The 21315-nt window shown below is 45.2% G+C and overlaps 1 protein-coding gene across 4 annotated transcripts in view; it reads left to right on the plus strand.

The window, feature by feature from the left end:
• Positions 1-3926: 3926 nt before the first annotated feature.
• Positions 3927-21315, plus strand: part of rab26 (RAB26, member RAS oncogene family) — a 130189-nt gene continuing 112800 nt past the window's right edge. The window contains exons 1-2 of one of the 4 annotated variants that reach the window (XM_012970587.3): positions 3927-4032; positions 6535-6732. In XM_012970587.3, the coding sequence (XP_012826041.1) occupies positions 6559-6732 (174 nt within the window). In that variant the 5' untranslated portion in view covers positions 3927-4032; positions 6535-6558. 4 annotated transcript variants of the gene reach the window in all.

Consider the following 21315-nt stretch of genomic DNA (forward strand, 5'->3'; position numbering starts at 1 on the left):
ATATATATATATATATATATATATAAATATATATATATATATGCCACCAGTTTACCCCCATCACCTTTCCTCTTTAGGCCCATGCTGCCTACCTTTACAAGGGGAGATCACTGTTTAATAGTCTCCCTGTATCCCTATAAAGGTATCCCAGGTTTGCCAGACCAATGTGCCCAGGTTTCTGCTAGAATAGAACAGACGGGCCCTGATGGCGGCTGATATCTATCACATTCTGATCCACGGATTAAGATCCCACGGGCTCTGATTCTCCAGGAGACACAATGAAGCTGTGCCAGTGGGATTTATAGAGTTATTTTGAGCCTGTTTTGATAACCTTACGCACAGCAGGAACAATTGCATCAATATCAATTATTCATTAAGCTTTTAACGTTGTCGGCAGCGATATGTAAAAGGGAAATCTTCCTTATTCATAAGCAGGGTTTCACTTTACATTTATTTTGCCTTAAATAAACAAAAAATAATAAAGACATAACCTGTAGGTTGCACATAACTCATCGAGCACACCATATACATCTTTGCATATTTAAATATATATCACAGTCCCTTCCCAGAGGCTATTATCCCCCCACTGCTACTATAGGCACCATCTCTCCCTACTATACCTGCTATCCCACAGCCCCAGTCCCTTCCCAGAGGCTATTATCCCCCCACTGCTACTATAGGCACCATCTCTCCCTACTATACCTGCTCTCCCACAGCCACAGTCCCTTCCCAGAGGCTATTATCCCACTGCTACTATAGGCACCATCTCTCCCTACTATACCTGCTATCCCACAGCCACAGTCCCTTCCCAGAGGCTATTATCCCCCCACTGCTACTATAGGCACCATCTCTCCGTACTATACCTGCTATCCCACAGCTACAGTCCCTTCCCAGAGGCTATTATCCCCCCACTGCTACTATAGGCATCATCTCTCCCTACTATACCTGCTATCCCACAGCCACAGTCCCATCCCAGAGGCTATTATCCCCCCACTGCTACTATAGGCACCATCTCTCCCTACTGTACCTGCTGTCCCACAGCCCCAGTCCCTTCCCAGAGGCTATTATCCCCCCACTGCTACTATAGGCACCATCTCTCCCTATTATACATGCTATCCCACAGCCACAGTCCCTTCCCAGAGGCTATTATCCCCCCACTGCTACTATAGGCACCATCTCTCCCTACTATACCTGCTGTCCCACAGCCACAGTCCCTTCCCAGAGGCTATTATCCCACTGCTACTATAGGCACCATCTCTCCCTATTATACCTGCTATCCCACAGTCACAGTCCCTTCCCAGAGGCTATTATCCCCCACTGCTACTATAGGCACCATCTCTCCCTACTATACCTGCTATCCCACAGCCCCAGTCCTTCCCAGAGGCTATTATCTCCCCACTGCTACTATAGGCACCATCTCTCCCTACTATACCTGCTATCCCACAGCCCCAGTCCCTTCCCAGAGGCTATTATCCACCCACTGTTACTATAGGCACCATCTCTCCCTACTATACCTGCTATCCCACAGCCCCAGTCCCTTCCCAGAGGCTATTATCCCCCCACTGCTACTATAGGCACCATCTCTCCCTACTATACCTGCTATCCCACAGCTTGATTAAACCTTGCAGCTCCCTTTTCCAGCCGTAACATGCATGAGGCAAATAGACAGATAAGGAATCCATTTAAGACAGCTCAATCCATTTGCTATCAGTGACAGACAAAACACACTGGACTATTAAAATTATTGATGATTAAAATAAGAAGTGTCATTTGCTGCACTACCTGTATTGTCCCCCACTATCTCTCATTTACACGTGCAAATGCTGCCAATAATCCATCCCTGCCCCCCAATTCTTTAGCACATGTGTATTTGTCACACATCTGCCAAACGCAATACTGCAGGGTTATGAGCATTAAAGTGATGGTGATTCTAAATTCAATAAATATTAGTGATGTGTGACTGAATAAATGCATATGCTTTACAATGCTTGTCCCATGTCAGCCCATATAAGTACCTTGTGTGTTGCCTCCCACTGGCTTGTGCCTAGGGGTGCAAGCACCAATCACAAAATGTCAGGTTTGGACTGGGATTCAAAATAGGCCCTGGCATTTTGAGTACACAGAGGCCCAAACAGAACCCCACAGGCCCAGGCTAGATGGAGCGGGGCCCACTGAGATTGAGATTCACTGGGCTGTACAAAGTTGCATTGCAAATGGACGGCTCAGTCCAAACTCTGTTTTTTCAGCTGGTTTTTTTTCTGATGTCCCGCTGGCCCAGTCCAAACCTGGTCACGCAACTTCTTAGTTGGTGACATCAGAATTGGCTGTGTCAGGAGGGGGTCTATAAATAAAGACGGGTCAGGTATTTTTGTTGACTCTCATCATTACTGTGCACAACGTCCATAAATAAGGCTTAGAATGTAAGATACTGGTTACACTAACCGCTCCATCGAGCAGAATAGGCATTTGCACTTTTTTAGGGGAGCACTAATTCTGGACTAAGAAGAGGGGGGCAAGGTGAACTGTGGGTTAAAAACATTGCAATTTGCAAAAAAATGCATTTCCTATTTCATGTAATGCTTAAATTAGTATGGTGCAGTATTCATGCTGGGAGTAATGCAACGTGCGCTTCTGCCATAGAAATCCAGCCTGTATGTCTGTACTAATATTTCTGAAATCACTTTCAGACCAGTCAGTGCCAAACGAGCATCATGTGATCACAGGAGTCCAGTAAGGGCCACCATTCCCTGTCCGCCCATGATGGTAAATAAGGCATTAATTCATTTATCTGAGTGCTGCTGCTTCCTGCTCCATTGATTCAATTTCTGGGAGACCTGTGCTCCATCTCTAGGGATCTGAGCAGAAATGATCGCTGCTGTTGTGAGTGTCACTCTGAAGATAATGGGAATGGATGGGGGACACGGCAACAAGGAAATCACCAGCCAAATATGCCTGATGTTGGGAATATCAGTGGCAGCATGTACAGAGGGCATTGCCGATAGACTCAATACCTATTGAATAAAATGAGCGGGAAACAAATCTTCCATCTGTACAAAAGGCATAGTAGAGATATCACCAGTCTAACCTACGGTCACCATTTGCCCAACTATCTCCATCTTGCTCTTATGTTGCTATCTTGCCCTTCTGTCACCATTTGCCCAACTATCTCCATCTTGTGCTAATGTTGCTATCTTGCCCTTCTGCCACCATTTGCCCAACTATCTCCATCTTGCTCTAATGTTGCTATCTTGCCCTTCTGTCACCATTTGCCCAACTATCTCCATCTTGCTCTGGTGTTGCTATCTTGCCCTTCTGTCACCATTTGCCCAACTATCTCCATCTTGCTCTAATGTTACTATCTTGCCCTTCTGTCACCATTTGCCCAACTATCTCCATCTTGTGCTAATGTTGCTATCTTGCCCTTCTGTCACCATTTGCCCAACTATCTCCATCTTGCTCTAATGTTGCTATCTTGCCCTTCTGTCACCATTTGCCCAACTGGGGCCATTCTCACCTTGCCTCATTGCAGGAGTAGCACTGCTTCTTGCCCTACTGCTTTACTATCACCACCATGTGGCCCTCTTCTTGCTCTATGACCACCATTTCCCCTGCTGCACATTGCCTGCTATGGCCAGTGCCCATTGTACCCCTTACAGGTGGCTCTGATGGTATGGTCCTGTATTATCCAGGCAATGGAGCAGGGGTCGGACACTGACAGGGCAGGAGAAGGAACAGTCCCACTCAGATTTAGGGAGAAGGCTGAATGGAAAAAATCTACACTATCCATCCTTCATTTACATAGCCCCGCCTTGCGTTCTTGCCCATTGGTTTGTACAGTCAGTTACAGGAAAGTGAGAGAGACGCTATTGGCTGCTGAGAATGTCAGTGAGTGGCGGGTCCCTCCCGCCCGGTAGGGCTGGTGCCGGTGCTGAGGAGGTGAGGGAAGGGAGGAGGCGGTAACCGGAGGGGAAAGGAGCGGCTCCGCTGGTTCCAGCACTCACTAGGGGGAAAGACACCGTTCCGTCACCCCGGGTGAAGTTTGGCTTTGTTTTTATTGAGACTTCGGATCTAGCCTGGGGTTGTATGGCAGGAGAAGTGCCCAGAGCGGGCTGGCTCGGTTATAGCTACACCCTTACAGGTTAGGGCTTGGGAAGGGATGCTGAGGGGGAAATAGAAACGGGCACCTAGGAGAAGTAAGGTAGCAGTGAGCCTGGGGCAAATACAGTCAGAGGGTATAAATGTAATAGCAGTGAGCTTGGGGCAAATACAGTCAGAGGGTATAAATGTAATAGCAGTGAGCTTGGGGCAAATACAGTCAGAGGGTATAAATGTAATAGCAGTGAGCTTGGGGCAAATACAGTCAGAGGGTATAAATGTAATAGCAGTGGGCTTGGGGCAAATACAGTCAGAGGGTATAAATGTAATAGCAGTGGGCTTGGGGCATAGAGAGTCAGAGGGCAAAACTGTAGGGAGCTTGTGGGCAGAGAAAGTCAGGATAAGGTAGCAGTGAGCCTGGGGCCAGAGAGAGCCAAAGCATAACATATAGTAAGCTTGCAGCCAGGAAAGGTCATATGGCAATGTGTTTGGGGAAAGAGGGTAAAGCAGTTGGAGTAGAGAGAAATTAGAGAGTTTGGGGACAGAGGGAGAAAGAGCTAGCAGGGCACAGAGCAAGCAGGGCACAGCGAGAGAGCTAACAGGGCACAGCGAGAGAGCTAACGGCACACCGAGAGAGCTAACAGGGCACAGCAAGAGAGCTAGCAGGGCACAGCGAGAGAGCTAACAGGGCACAGCAAGAGAGCTAACGGCACAGCGAGAGAGCTAGCAGGGCACAGCAAGAGAGCTAACGGCACAGCGAGAGAGCTAACAGGACACAGCAAGAGAGCTAGCAGGGCACAGCGAGAGAGCCAGCAGGACACAGCGAGAGAGCCAGCAGGGCACAGCAAGAGAGCTAGCAGGGCACAGCAAGAGAGCTAGCAGGGCACAGGGAGAGAGCTAGCAGGACACAGCAAGAGAGCTAACAGGGCACAGCGAGAGAGCTAGCAGGACACAGCGAGAGAGCTAACAGGACACAGCGAGAGAGCTAACAGGGCACAGCGAGAGAGCTAGCAGGACACAGCGAGAGAGCTAACAGGGCACAGCGAGAGAGCTAGCAGGACACAGCAAGAGAGAGCTAGCAGGACACAGCGAGAGAGAGCTAGCAGGACACAGCAAGAGAGCTAGCAGGAGACACACAGGAAACTAGTAGAAGACACAGAAATCTAGAAGGAGACACAGAGAGAAAGCTAGTAGGAGGCAGAGAGAGTAGCAAAAGGAAGAAAAAGAGTAGCAGTAGACTGAGATAGAACTAGCTGGTGACAGAGCTAGCAGGAGAAACAGTGAGCTAGCAGGAGACAGAAAGAGAGCTAACAGAAGAAAGGTATCTAGTAAGAGGCAGATAGTAGCAAGAGGAAGAAAGAGAGTAGCTGAGGACAGAGAGGGAGCTAGAAGGAGACAGTAAAAGAGCTAGCAGGAGACAAAGAAAGACCTAACAAGACAGTAAGAGCGCTAGCAGGAGAGAGAGAATGCTAGCAGCAGACAGATCTAACAGAAGACACGGAGAAAGATAGTAGGAGACAGAGAGAGGGTTATCAGAAAGGTAGTAGGAAATAGAGAGCGTAGCAGAAGGTAGAAAAAGAGTAGCAGGAGAGAGAGCTAGCAGGAGACAGTGAGTAGCAGGAGACAGTAAAATATATAAAGAATGATTTAGTAACTGAAAAACTGTAAAGAGAAAATTAGGTGAGGTGAGCAGCGAGTGCAGCAAGGAGTTGCTAATAGAGAGGGAAGGGGGAAAATGAATGACTTTACAAGGGGGGAGAATAAAAAGGTAAGAAAGTGAGCTGCCAGCAGTGAGAGAGGAAGAACAGAGATACAGCAGGGAATAAAAGAGAGGGAGTTGGAAAAAGCAAAGGGAGAGGGAGAGTGTAGAGAAAATAAAGAGAGCTGTAAACAACAAGAGTGCCAGAATTAAAGAGAGAGCTGGGAGCAGAGTGTGGTCAGGTACAGAAGAGTGAGCAGTGAGCATAAAGTGAGAGAGAGAATAAGACAGTGAGATAGGACTAATCAGTGAGAGTGAGAGGAGAAGCTGATAGAGCAAGTGTCAGAGAGGGGAAGGAGCACGCAGGAGAAGGGGGCAGGGAGCACTCAGAGAAAGAGAAACAAAGGTAGAAGGTATCAGTAAAATCCAAGAGGAACAAGGAGAGACGGCAGAAAAGAGAACAAAGAGAGAGCAAGAGAACGGGAATTGCAGACAGGAGAACCGTTGAGAGCTAGAAAGAGGACAAGAGACCACTGAGAGAAGCAGTCTTTAGAGAGGCTTTGGGAGAAGATAGGGGGAGCACACAGAGAGCTGGGGGATTGCCTTTCTGCCAGCTGCTGTAGTCCCTGGACCATAGCCTTTTCTCCTGGAGTCTCTGTAATCCGGTGGGTTCACTGCCGCCTTCTCATACTCAGTGACCCCCTCTACTGCCGGCTCATTTATTGTCCCTTCCTGCATAGAGGGTGACGGGAGTTGACAACAGCATGTCCCGAAAGAAGAGCCAGAAGAGTAAGGGCAGCAACTCCCCCTCTTCCTGTGGCATTCCACCAGCCAAAGAGAATGGCAAGGTGGGCTCTGAAGCCCACACCAATGGAATGGTGCTGTCCGGGCGCCCATCTCTCAGCAACAGCGGGGAGTTTTACGACATTGCTTTCAAGGTAAGACGCTACCCCTTAACTGCCTTGTGCTTTCTATTTTGTGTCAACAGTGTTGCATGGGTCCCACTTTGGTAGTGTTGGGAATACATGTATTTATTTGTTTGCTTGCTGGGAGTTTTACTTCAACAGCCTCTGTGTTATTGCTGGGAGCTGTATTTATTTTTATCCTTTATATATATATATCCTTTATAGTAGTGACATGGCAAAAAGTCAGCTGTCCTTTTGTGGGTTTTTTTTACTCTTCTGGTTTTTACTCTTGTTGTTTTAGGAGTCGTAACCAACAGTGCAGATAGTATTAAAAAAATGTAAACTGGTTTCTGAGGTGTCTCAGGGTTGCTTAGAATGGCAATTTAGCTCCATGCCAGGGGCAGCAGATTGACCACCCTTTGCTAGGGTGCCACGCTCACTTCCCATGAGCCGTGTTTGCACTGTGGGGCTAATCTGTGTACATTGTTCTGTTAATCTGGTTTTGAGGTCGAAGGCCAAACCATGGCGGAGGCATCAGATGTAAGATCTGAATACTGATCTGAGACTGCAACCTCTGCTTGACTAGATTCTAGAGCAATGAAGGGCAACGTATTGTGCCTGGGGATGTTGCTGAACTATAATAGTTGCTACTCAGCAAGCTGTCCTTGTTGAATCTATCGTCACTAGTGCATTGGGGTCTTCTGAAAAGTTCCTGCCTGATGGCCCCCCTCACGCAGTTTTCTGTCACCTTCCTGCTTTTAAGCTTGGGAGTGCGCTTGTGGCTCTCTCTATTTGATTGGAAAGGGATCTTGCCTGTAAAGCTACTTGCGACTGAAGATCTAAGCACCCTAAACATGATATAAATAAAAATCAAGGTCACTTGCCCTGTCCTGATTTTTATAGCGAGTCAGGGCAGCACTTTATTTATTAGATCATGGAACGCTGAGCTTGTTCTGTGGGGTTGTTAAGGGTCACGTGCAAGTCCTCGAGTCAAATAAAAGCAACCAGTTCCATCACCGGGATTATACAATTTTATGCCTTCTCTGCTAAGAGATTCAGAGGCAGCCAGTCTGCACTACAACTCCCAGAAACCCTTCTGGATACATCCATTGGGATTTTTTTTTTTTTTTTAGCCTGATTGCAGACAACCTTTCAGCCTTCAAGATGTTGTTAAACTACAGCTCCCAGCATGCATTCTGCAGGGTTATAAGAAGAGTAATGAGCTCTGGCTCATTACATTGAAGATGCAACCTGTGTATCCCATTAGTTCTTTGCTTAGTCAAATGGATTTACAACCAGTGCTTTTTATTAATTTACTATTAACCAGGCAGGGAATTAGGGGGATGCAGGCACCAGGCATTTCTACATGTCTGTGAATGGGAGCTGCCATATTGCTTGGCTCTGCACAGTATTCAACAATACAACACCCCTATTGATCATAAAAACATTATGATTTGTTTTTAATCAATTGCTGTTCAACCTTTCCTATGTAGTCCCATGAGCATCCTCTCTATATATTATACACTGCATAAAAGTCACTGGAACCCATGGGAAAGCTGCATGTGTGTGTGTAGGGGTGGGTGCATACAGATCTTTTAGAGAGGCACATCTGGACCCATGGCCAACGGTTGGACGGTCATGCTTCAGATAGATTTTCTTTACGTTATGTCCCTCAAATGCATCTGGGGAGCCAAGGATAAACAAACAACTGGAGTATGCATCTGCTGACACAAACAATGTACAATGTATGTACTTCAGGAACCATTATGCCCTTTAGATACATTATAGACACCCATGGCTACAGGAGGCTGCTGGGAGTTTTGCCTTTCTATATAGGCTGCTGTCCAGAACCGCGGTGCTGAAATGAAAAAAAGCCATTTGCTCTCTGGGTTCTAACTGTTCCTTTACCCTAAACTCTCCCTTCTGTTATCGTCCCTCGAATTGGCTCGGATAGTTCTGACCCTGCCAGTGTTCCTATTTAGGGACCGGTTCTGTTTAAATCAACAAGTGGTACCAGGGACTGGCTAGAGAGGCAGGGAGGGCTCTCTGCCAGACAAAAGGAGCCCCATGCAAAGCAGAGCTGATTTTCTGACTGTCAGAAGCAATAGATACAATGATTGAGATTGATGATCCATTGGATATTGTGCTGCTCTTTTATTAGACATTGAAAAATGATGCAGCCTCCTAGGATTCTATTGGGCTTTTCAGTTTATATGTTGCCTGCAAGAGCCAAATGATGTCAGCATCTCACTCATTCCCCCAGCATTGGTCATTCCACTCTGTGTTTCTGTATATCTGTAACTTTATTAGGCCAGTTAGGGGGAGATTTGGGGTGAGTGCTTATTTGTACCCTGGGTACCCCTGGAACTATAGCAGGGTGACTGTTACCCCAATGTTTCTATATATCTGTAACCTTGTTATGAGCTAAGGGGGCCCAGCCTGACGGCCAGTTAGGGGGAGATTTGGGGTGAGTGCTTATTTGTGCCCTGGGTACCCCTGGAACTATAGCAGGGTGACTGTTACCCCAATGTTTCTATATATCTGTAACCTTGTTATGGGCTAAAGGGGCCCAGCCTGAAGGCCAGTTAGGGGAAGATTTGGGGTGAGTGCTTATTTGTGCCCTGGGTACCCCTGGAACTATAGCAGGGTGACTGTTACCCCAATGTTTCTATATATCTGTAACCTTGTTATGGGCTAAGGGGGCCCAGCATGAAGGCCAGTTAGGGGGGGATTTGGGGAGAGTGCTTATTTGTGCCCTGGGTACCCCTGGAATTATAGCAGGGTGACTGTTATTCCAGTGTTTCTATATATCTGTAACCTTGTTATGAGCTAAGGGGGCCCAGCCTGAAGGCCAGTTAGGGGGAGATTTGGGGTGAGTGCTTATTTGTGCCCTGGGTACCCCTGGAAATATAGCAGGGTGACTGTTACCCCAATGTTTCTATATATCTGTAACCTTGTTATGAGCTAAGGGGGCCCAGCCTGAAGGCCAGTTAGGGGGAGATTTGGGGTGAGTGCTTATTTGTGCCCTGGGTACCCCTGGAACTATAGCAGGGTGACTGTTACCCCAATGTTTCTATATATCTGTAACCTTGTTATGGGCTAAAGGGGCCCAGCCTGAAGGCCAGTTAGGGGGGGATTTGGGGTGAGTGCTTATTTGTGCCCTGGGTACCCCTGGAACTATAGCAGGGTGACTTTTACCCCAGTTAGGGGGAGATTTGGGTGAGTGCTTATTATCTCTAATAAACCTGAGCTCACAAACACATAAGGACTTTGTAAATATGATTAATTAAAAATGATCAGGGTTTTTCTCAGCATTAACCTTAGTGCGCTCTGTTTCTCTCTCAGCATTTCATCTTGAGTTTCTTTTGCTGGGCTGAGCCTCAGAGTCGGCTCAAGCAGTACAGGGGGTGCACACAATTCATTTGTTGCTTCTTACACTACTTCTGGCCAATTGGAAGCTACTAACCCTTGCAGTGCTCTCCAGTTTCTCTTGGTTCTACAAGCTGTTTAATGTTAGTAGATAAAGCATTATGTACATTAGGGCTGATATACTGACATGGATGCTACATTGTATATTAACAATCATGTTGGGTATGTGTTTTGAGTGTAGTTGCCCTTTAACCATTCCAACCCTATAACATGTTTAATGTTTCAGGGAAATATATGTTATCGGTAGCTGTTCTGTTATTTGCCTAGGCAAATATTTTTTATAGCCCCTCCTAGTGGTCAAGAATAGATGGTAATTAAGCTATTGAAAAGTACCTATGATGAGGAAACAATATGGCAGCTCCCGGTGCTAACATGCAAAAAGAAAAAGCTCTATATTGACAGCGAACCATGGCTTTATATTTGGCTGCCTTTTTTTGTGCAAAAGTAATGGCCGTATGCTGGTGCTGTAATGGAAATGCAGAGCAGAACGGGGTTTGTTTTTATCAATAAGTAAACGTATGAATAATGTAGAACCCATCTGAGAATGCTGAGGAGGGAGGTCTGACAGATTGCGCGGGACTCTCTGCGGCTGCCATTTGTAAGCACTTGGCATTTGATTTTGAGAACTTAGTTGCGCACCTGCCCCCACAAAATTGTGTTATATGCATTGTTGTGGGAAATTGAACTTAACCCTAAAAGAGTTGGCTTTCTGGGAACTGTAGTTTTCATCAAGAGTGATACGGCTGTAGGTTGCCTGTTCCCTTGGATATCCCATATAGTTTTGTAGCCTCAATTTCTCCCTTTAAAAGAACTGAATGTATTTTACTGTATCACATCATCATTATACATTATACATAATGCCATATGTTAGGTGTACAATAGCCTCTGTATCCCTCACCCTTTCTGTCTGTTGCTATCAATCTCTATGAGCAGGATCCTGTGGGTATCCCTCCCTGCTAATCTATGTCTCTATCAATCTTTATGAACACAGAGCCATGACCCTCTCAGGCTCCGTACCCTGCAATAAATCTCAGTGCCTCTGTAGCAATCGATCTGTGTCTCCATAGATCTTCCTAAGGATTGGCCTGGTTTTATTTTTATTAGGGATGGGCTGAAATACATCATTTTTTGTGTTCTGATCACAAAAAAATAATGTATCACACAGGGGGTTAAGTAATTGGTACATATAGTTTACTACTTACAAGCAGTAATTGGAGAGATCTAGGGGCCTATAATCAAAATGCGCCCCCCCCCCCCATTGTTGGGGCTATGAAGTTATTCAACTGCTGCACTCAGTGGTAACTTTGTGGTAAAATGCCTTCCCCGGTGGCGTAACAATCGAGAAAGCAGACCCCATTGGTCTTCTCTACCATCTACCATGCACATAGGGCAGTGGTCCCCAACCAGTGGCTCGTGAGCAACATGTTGCTCCCCACCCCTTGGATGTTGCTCCCAGTGCCCCCAAAGCAGGTGCTCATTGTAGAATTCTTGGCTTGGAAGTTTTGGTTGCATAAAAACCCAATATAATGCCAAACAGAGCCTTCTGTAGGCTGCCAGTTCACATGGGGCCTATTAAATAGCCAATTATAGCTCTTATTGGCACCACCAGGAACCTTTTTTCATGCTTGTGTTGCTCCCAAACACTTTTTCCATTTAAATGTGGCTCACGGGTATAAAAGGTTGGGGATCCCTGACATAGGGGGTTATATACAGACACCTTAGATGCAAATGTAAGAACACTAAGGGGCGTATTTATTTACATTTGAGACAAACATCACCAGTGATGTTGTCCTTAGCAACCATGCAGCAATTAGATTTAAACGGTCACCTACCAGTTAGAAAACTAAAGCAAAGATCTGGTGATGTTTTGATGTAAGCGTGCCAATTAGCGCTAATTCTAAGGGACCTTGCATTCAGAGTCTGGCTGCTCTTTTATGGGTTTGGAGGTACCCACTTTCCAAAAATCCCATAGATTTTCCAACTAGGAAATCTGGACAAGAGTCTTGTTCAATGACATGGCAATCAGCCAATCGCCGATCATTGTGTAATAGTTCTGCCCCTGTAGTCACCCTGCCCAGACCTCCCAACATGGAGAAATAGTAACAATACAGACATGGCAGTTCTCCATGAGAGTGAGGCAGCCATCTTTTTGCATGTTGTGCCATACAGGGCCGAAACTAGGAGTAGACACATAACTCTAGTGTCCCCTACCAGCCCTTCTGTAACTAAGTGACAAGTGATATTAGCCCCCCCAGCTCGTCACCTTGAGAGGGGGGTGTGATCACAAATGGGGCTTTGGCTATGGTGCCCCTTATTGCTCGGCCCTGCATTGGTGCCATCAGTCTTTAACGCTATATATAAAGCAATGAAGACTTTTTTTAACCCAACTGACAAATGAGTCCCTTGTGGGTCTCCATGATCATCTTGTGGGCGCTGGATTGTGTGTGGGCTCTGAATTATCTTCCTGATAATTTTTGTACCATGGTGATTGGTTGTTTAGTCGATTATTAGCAAAGTTCAGTTGGCCAACGATAAAACCTGCGCATGTATCTGACAATATGCTTTGGGGATCTACAATGGAAGTCACTTTCATACGATTGGGGTCTGCCAACTATTTCATGTTCAGACCATCATCCGATTTGTATTTTAAATGCTTTATCCTACACGTACGATCGATATCCGAACGTTCGTCGGAAGAAGACTAAAATCTGAATGTGTATGGCCACCTTAAAACTGCAGCCTCTTATCTTTCCCTGTATGACAGGTCCTATGCCATCTATGGTTGGCAATATTGGGCTAATTCGATCGTTTGGCCCTAGGCCCTAATGTCACCAAATGAGTGGATATGGCTGTGTATGGCTGCCTGTACTCCTGTTTTATCTCGGCTTCTATCCCCAATCTAGTCCTGTGCCTGTTGTTCTACATCCCCCTGTCCCTAATGCCAGGTTATTGTAGCCCTGGCATGGAAGTGCCCGTGGGAAGGCTATAATAGCCACACTGCATGCACTTATTGTGTCTTTGTACTTACCATTTGGCCCCTGACACATTGTGCAACACCAGCTGTTTCTCTCTGCCCACTCCCTGTGTGCGGTGCCCGGGAAAGAACTAGTTATACGGTAGCACCTGGGTTACCTACTAACTGCTTACCTTACATTTGTACTGTTGTATTAAACCTTTCCCTGCTGCAGTGGCCGGAGAGAGCTCCTAACAGTGGCTTCCAAGGGACAGGCTAATTAACCGCTATATCAATTAAATGTGACTGTCATTTGCCTCCCGCCCTGCTCTTGTATTCTTTATGTCACCACATAAATGGTGTAATTTAAAGGTCTCATGGCGCTTAGAACATGCAGATCGGCTGCCAGTGCCTCAAATCTGCAGCTGACAGCTAAGCAATGGGAAGCACTTGCTCCATTTATTGTTGTTGTTTTACTGTTTATTCAATGTTTTCTCTTCCCTTTAGCTCTTTTTTTTTTTATAGCTATGTGCTCTCATTTGATTTCCTATTGGATTTGTTCCTTTTTTGCTGTTACCCTGTGTCCTACCAGCCACCTATGCTTTCTCCCACTTCTTTATTGTATATTATTACATTTTTTTATGCATCATGTTTTTTTGCTTTGTGACAACCTTTGTTGTGTATGTTATGCACTCACTTGCCTCTAGGGTACGGAAACCTGGCCATGGTTCAGAGATAGTATCACAAATCAATAGATTCTTTTTTTTCCTCAAAGAAATTTACATGGTCGCTGTGGATTTCTTGATAGTCCATTGCCCCTTTTTGTTGTTCTGCTCACCTAGGGGCTGGGGCTTGTGCAGATGGACCCCTTTCTGACCTTGGCAAGTGCTCCCTCTCTTGAGCATGGGATGTCCCTACATGCCCTACCGGTCAAGTCCCACATTCGGGCCACCCCTAATAACTAACACAGCGGATATCTGGGAGACTGATCTCCCTCAAGGAAGGAGAGATGCTGCCAGGGTTTCCCAAACATTAATTGACCTTTCCCACTAATTGCTGTTGCTTAAGCCCCTCTAACTAGCCAATCCCAATTAGGTCTGGAAATGATGGCCGTCCCGTGAACCAACTATCAGCAGTGGGGAATCACTGCACCCCCTGCTTCTAGGAATGTCCCAGCTGTTAACTCAACAGCCCAGCTAGGGCCAGTATTACATATTTACCAGTTATTTAATTGCTGGTAAATTTGTAATTCCCCATTTCCTTAACCCCCCCCCCCCACAGCACTTATGTTTAAGCACTCTTACCCACACAATAGGTACAGGAGCCCCCTCAGACCTTGACACCCCATTTCTGACCCCCTGTGAGGTCGCCCTTGATGCTGGTCAGTTAGTTTGGGAGACAAAGGTGGCAACCCTGCCTGCTTTTCTTTGCAGGCTACAGGTCATTTGGTTCAACTGAGAATACTGTGTATTCAAACCCAGCAGGATTGTGTAGAGCAGTGATCCCCAACATGTTGCTCCCCAACCCCTTGGATGTTGCTACCAGTATTTTTGAATTCCTGGCTTAGAGGCATAAAGACCATGTACTGCCAAACAGAACCTCTTGTAGGCTGCCAGTCTACATTGACTTACCAAATAACCAATCACAGCCTTTATTAGTCACCCCAAAAGGAACTTTTTCAAGCTTGAGTTGCTCCCCAACTTTTTTCTTATATTTAAATGTTGCTCACAAGTAAAAAGGTTGCGGGTCCCTGGTGTAGAGCAACTCTGTCCAGTGCTTGCCACATAAGAGGCTAGTTATCAGCTGTACCCAATGGTAAGGGGCGAGACTATCACAACACAATGGGGGTCATTTATCAAAACTGGGCAAATTTGCCCTTGGGCAATAACGCATAGCAACCAATCAGTGATTGGCTTTTTTAAACCAGCTGCAGGTAGGGGCTGTTTGAGCCTCTCTGTATATGAAATGCCAGGGCCTATTTTGAAATGAGTGCATTGCATGCTTGAGTGTGTAATGGTAATTATATGTATTTAATATGCATGATTGGGTGGTTTTGCAGTGTAATTACGTTGTCATGAAAAAGAATCACTTGTCCTTGTTTTCCATTCAGAAGCAGGTAAATTGTGACCACAGTAACAGTCTGTGAGTAAGAAATAGCCATTTCCTTTATTAACCTCCTTTTGCCTCAGAATGTGCTATTAGTGCTGAACACACAGACATCTCCTGTCTGGGCCGCTCCACTCTGCGGGGACTGGGAGCCAAATATTCCTGAGCGTTAATGCACGGGCCGAGGGGGAGTTTGTAGAGCATGAACAATAATGAGGTTTTCTTAAATTGCTGTGCCATATTAATATTGAATAACCTGCTCGGAGCTAATGCCTGAATGCTGCTCTGTCCAGACTCTTTTTGGGCCCTTGGTGTTCCCTGATTTAAAGAGGGCAGTTTACTTTACTTTGGAATTAAGTTTTACTGTGCTAGAGACGGATGTTCCATGTGGTTTATGATCTGTTAATCTTTGGATCAACAAGTTGTAATTTAAAAATGGGGATCTGGTTGCTAGGGTCTCACTTACATCAGCAACCAGTCAGTGACTAGAATGGCAGACTCCATGATGTGTAGGAGAGACCTGAATAGACACATAAATCAAACAAATAACTGTAACAATACAGAACTTGCTTCGTGCCAGGGTAAGGGAGCCCAACAAAAATGAAGACCAACTGCAAATATCGCTGGCTGCACTATTATAAAAGTTGATATTAAAGGCATATTGACATATGCCCACATTTAACAAAGGGTGTCACTAATCCCTGCTGTATCCAGGGCTCAGGACAGCATGAGGGGCGGGGCTAAATTAGGGCTTAGACCCCACCAACCTATACACCTCATCTGCTCCCAAAATGGTGGGGACTGAAAACAACAAGGGGTTGTTCACCTTCAAATAAACTTTTAGTATGCAGTGATCCCCAACCAGTGGCTCGTGAGTAACATGTTGCTCCCCAACCCTTTGGATGTTGCTCCCAGTGGCCTCAAAGCAGCTGCTTATTTTTGAATTTCTGGTTAGGAGGTAAGTTTTAATTGCATAAAAACCCAGTGTAATTGCCAAACTGAGACTTCTGTAGGCCTCCAGTCAACACAGGGGCTATCAAATAGCCAATTATAGATCCTATATGCACCTCCAGGAACATTTTTCATGTGTGTGTTGCTCTCCAAAACCTTTTCCATTTAATTGTGGCTCACGGTTATAAAAGGTTGGGGATCCCTGATGTAGAGAATGCTATTCTGAGACAATTTGCAATTGGTCTTTATTTCTTATTGTAATTTTTAAATTATTTTGCTTTTTTTCAGCCAAAATATGAACAGAGGAGGGCCTAAATAGAAAGATTAGTAATAAAAAGTAACAATAAAACCATAGCCTAACAGAGCAATTGTTTATGGCTGCCGGGGGTCAGCGACCCCCATTTTTTTTGCTCCTGGCCCTTCCAGCCTGTCCCAGTGATATTTGGACTGTTTCTGTTGTAGTATGCCCAGAGACCCAATCAGTAGTCTTACAATAACAAGCATTTGCTTCTTTTTCAGCTTGATAAAGAACCCCCCCTCAGGTCACATTTCTCTGCAAGAATTACTTGAGGTTTCTTCACCGCCCCATTAAAATCCTAATGCTAGAGGGAATTTACAGAAACCACTGAATTGGTGTTGGGCTGCGTCTGTCTGGCGCATCCTTGATGTAATCAAATGTTCTCTAGTCCCTGAAGGAATAGTTCTCTCTTTAATGATCCGTGGGTTTAGGGTACTTGTGCTCAGTACTTCTGCGCTGCTGCCAATTATACTCCGCTATTTCTGGGACAGTGAGTCCCTGCCCAGGCTCAGGTTAAGGTGACACTATTGCCTCTGTACATTTTGCTCTGTGTTATTTCCCTTGGCCAAGGTGCATCTACATGGATACGGGCAGCACCACATTTACAGGGCTTTATAATGGGAGTAAATTTCACCTGACTTTTACAGTTTAGGCCTATAAATAAAAGCACTGGGATTTTTGGGCGCATCCAGATATGAATCTGGGATTTGGTTCATCCCAACTGGAAATACAGAGGCTGATCAGTCTGATAGCCCCTGAGAGCAGATACCTTTTGCTCCTCTAAATCCAGGGATCTGGAGTCAGCGTTGAAGTCCTGTATTCAGAAGCAATTTTGGGTACCTGGAGTCAGAGGTAGAGGTAAGGGATCCCTTATCCGGAAACCCATTATCCAGAAAGCTCCGAATTACAGAAAGCCTGTCTCCCATAGACTGCATTTTAATCAAATAATTCAGAATTTTAAAACTGATTTCCCTTTTCCCTGTAATAATATAACAGTACCTGTAATTGATCCCAACTAAGATATAATTAATCCTTATTGGGGGCAGAACAGCCCTATTGGGTTTATTTCATGGTTAAATGATTCCCTTTTCTCTGTAATAATAAAACAGTACCTGTACTTGATCCCAACTAAGATATAATTACCCCTTATTGGGGGCAGAACAGCCCTATTGGGTTTATTTAATGGTTAAATGATTCCCTTTTCTCTGTAATACTAAAACAGTACCATGTAATTGATCCCAACTAAGATATAAATAATCCTTATTGGATGCAAAACAATCCTATTGGGTTTAATTCATGTTTTATTGATTTTTTAGTAGACTTAAGGGATGGAGATCTAAATTACAGAAATACCCCTTATCCGGAATACCCTGGGTCCCGAGCATTCTGGATAATGGGTCCTATACCTGTACCATAAACTAAGGAGTCAGAGTGGAAGGATTTATGTACGGACTCCACAGCCCTTCGCAGTACTACCCACAGAATCGAATCGAGTCGGAGTCAAAAGCAATTTTGAGTACCTGGAGTCTGAGTCAGGGGATACCATAAACTAGGGATCCCCAACCTTTTACACCCGTGAGCCACATTTAAATGGAAAAAGTGTTGGAGAGCAACACAAGCATGAAAAAGGTTCCCGAGGGTACCAATAAGAGCTATAATTGGCTACTTGACAGCCAACAGAAGGCTCTGTTTGTCATTACACTGGGTTTTATGCAGCCAAAACTTGCCCCCAAGTCAATAATTCAAAAATAAGCACCTGCTTTGAGGCCACTGGGAGCAACTTCCAAGGGGTTGGGGAGCAACATGTTACTCACGAGCCACTGGTTGGGGATCACTAGGGAGTCGAAGGATTTACATACAACTTGTTACTGACTCCACAGCCCTGGTTTAATTGTCCAATGCAGATCCATTTTCTGGTGTTTTGGCAGTCAACAACCAACAACTAAATCAGACAGATGGAAGGCTATATCTATTCAGCCAGTGATAATTAGATAATGATATTATCTAGGACTCCATTAACTAGGCTACATAATTTGACCTGACTAAAGCTGGACATACAAGAGCCAATATTAGCCTTTAACTCTGCCTATGAGTTGGCAGTTTATTGGCTATTTATGAGGCCTCCTGGTGGCCTGTCTCATTGATAGCTGGCTGAAAATCATCCAGATACCTATAAGTCAGGTTTGAAAAGCTTGGACCACATTGGATGATAGCATCATTTCCCCTGTAGAGTCTCCATCGTATCCAGGGGCCTTTCCTCCTTCCTCAACTGTTCTGAAGGCACCCCAATCCTAATTTTCCTTGTTAAGCAGCTGCTCCTGTAATAGGTACTTCTTTTACCATAATGAAATTTTCCTCAAGTAGTCCAGGGTTCAATTCCAACCCAAAGACTATTGATGGCATTGGATCAGCCTGATTTGGGCCTCTTCCAGGGAGGCCAAATCAAGCAAATATTTGCCCATTTGGTGACCTTGCCAAACAACTTGATCTTTGCATGTGCTACCATCTTATATGGTAGCCTTCTACCATATAAGATGTGCCTATCCTTGCACTGCCCAACATATTGTCACCAAGCCTGTGCTTGCTGGGTGTAACTGGCGACCTTAATATGAGAAATTACGAGAAACTGTTACTTGCAGTTGTTTATTATCCCCAGAACGATCCCTGTTTGCGCACCCCCGGCCGCCAGTGTGCCTCCCCTGGCACGTTTAATTTACGCACAATCAGGGGAGGACATCGGGCGGGTAGCGGGGGGTGAGGGGTGCACGGCGGGGGCAGTGGCCGGCGGGGGAACCTTGGGGGGTACGGGGTGGAGGGCCCTGCTCCCCCCCAGTCCGAACCTGCTGATCGATGAAACCCTCCCTAAACAAAAGCTGGTAAATCTCACAAGGGGGTGCCCAGAAAAAATTGACAGAATTTGGGAAGCCTGCCTGCAACAGCAGGAACAGTGTTAGTCATTGTATTTAATAGTGTTTGGTTCCTGAATGTATCTTCTCCCCCAGGCCCCTCTCTCTTCTCTTCTCTCCTCTCCTCTCTTTCTCTCTATCTCTTTACATATTTTTCTTTCTTCTTTCTTGTTGTTCTTGTTGTACTTAAATGCTTGTTTGAAAAAAACTTAAATAACTTAAACTTAATAAAAAACAAAATGAGGTTCATTATTGTTTCTAAAACAATTCTTGGCTAGCCTGATTCCCACACTTAATTTGGATCTCATAGGCAACCCTACTGTAATACATGTGCAACACTAAGCCCTGCTCCAAGGGAATGGAGTATAAATGACACATAAATACTGTCAGTTTATTGGTACTTTGGTCCCCATTCACACAACTGTATGGATAATTAGCCTCTGTTATGGAATAGCTGCCTTCATTAGATAAAGGGATTTGCCAAGGATACCAAGGGCGGAATCTTATTACTTATTACTTATTTTTGTGAGAGGATTTGCCTTGGATAATAAATTATCAAAGCATTAAAATATTTTCAAGATCTTTATCTTGAACAGAAAGCAGGAATTGTCTATGTGACTATGTGATGTTATATACTGGCAGATATAGGGGGGGGGGGGGTTATTTTGCAAGCTGCTTTGGGTTTTCAGCCGATCCACAGGACTTAATCAGAAACCATTCTCTGAAGATATGCGATGATTAGACTTGAAAGGAGGCTTCTCTGAAAGCCAAGATGATGATCTCTGGGCAGAGATGGATGGGCCCTGTGTCCAGTTAACTGCTTTTGCTTGGCTACAGACCAAAAGGAACAAAAGGTACATAGGTATTAGATGCCGTATAGCAGAAGGGCCCCTGTGCAGAAGGTATACCCCCCCCAACAAGTGAAGCCATATTACTGATTTGGCCTAACTGTCTGATTTATTCAGGAGGCTTTGGATGGTGTTTGGATAATTCCTGGCTAGTCATAAGCATCCTTCTAGGGTGCAGGGTTTATAAGAGCACAGAGGTCTGATTTAGTGGACCTGCTAGCTGCTACCCATAACTAGTTCCAAAACTGCTTTACTGGAACATAAAGGTAACGTGGTCAGGAGGATGGGATTGATGGCACGGAAGGAGACCTGCACAGGTATTAATGGACCCACAGTCCTCAGCCAGGTCTCCAAGCCCTGCCGAGGCCTCCCTCTTATAAGCACACCACATTCAAACCCCAGTACTGCCCTATATGCCTGTCAGCTTCTCAGTGATGTTTTTGACTGCCATCTCTGACCGTTTGGTTGATGCGTGATTTATAGGGAGAGAAGAATCCTCTGCCACGTCTGCCCTCTCCACTATAAAGTAAACCAGCCTGCATCCTACCTTTACCCAGCCAACTGCAGTATTACCCCTGGTAGCATCCTCTATCACCCACACCCAAGGGGCACTATTACCTTTTCCGCTTGAATGAAAGTTTGATCCATCATTCAACATAAAAAGCATCCACTAAACTTTATAATTTACAGCAGTGGCTCTTAACTAATGGGTCTGGACCCAAAACTGGGAGAGAGAGAAACCCCTATTATACCTATCACAGTAATCTGGTCCTTCAAAAAGTATGAATAAATACCATTTTTATAGGCTGAAATCCAGCTGCAAAACAGTTCTTCTCTTTCTGCATCATTTGAAATCCTGGCAGGGGAGGAGGGACTAAAACACTGATGTTGCAAATTGTAACAACTTCTCCACAGCTTACAGACAGCATGCAGGAACTACATAACCCACAATGCATTGCACGTTCCTTTCCTTATTGACATCAAGTGTGCAGGGGATTGTGGGATTGGGAGGATGCAGGCTGAAGGCAGACTTAGGACAGGCGACTACTGTTACATTTTAAGTAGCCAGCCAGATCAAGAGAAGAAAAGGCGATGGGGCTTAAGAAACTGTTCCAAACCATATTT

Source organism: Xenopus tropicalis, chromosome 9, assembly GCF_000004195.4.
Source record: "Xenopus tropicalis strain Nigerian chromosome 9, UCB_Xtro_10.0, whole genome shotgun sequence".
In the NCBI taxonomy this organism is placed as follows: domain Eukaryota; kingdom Metazoa; phylum Chordata; class Amphibia; order Anura; family Pipidae; genus Xenopus; species Xenopus tropicalis.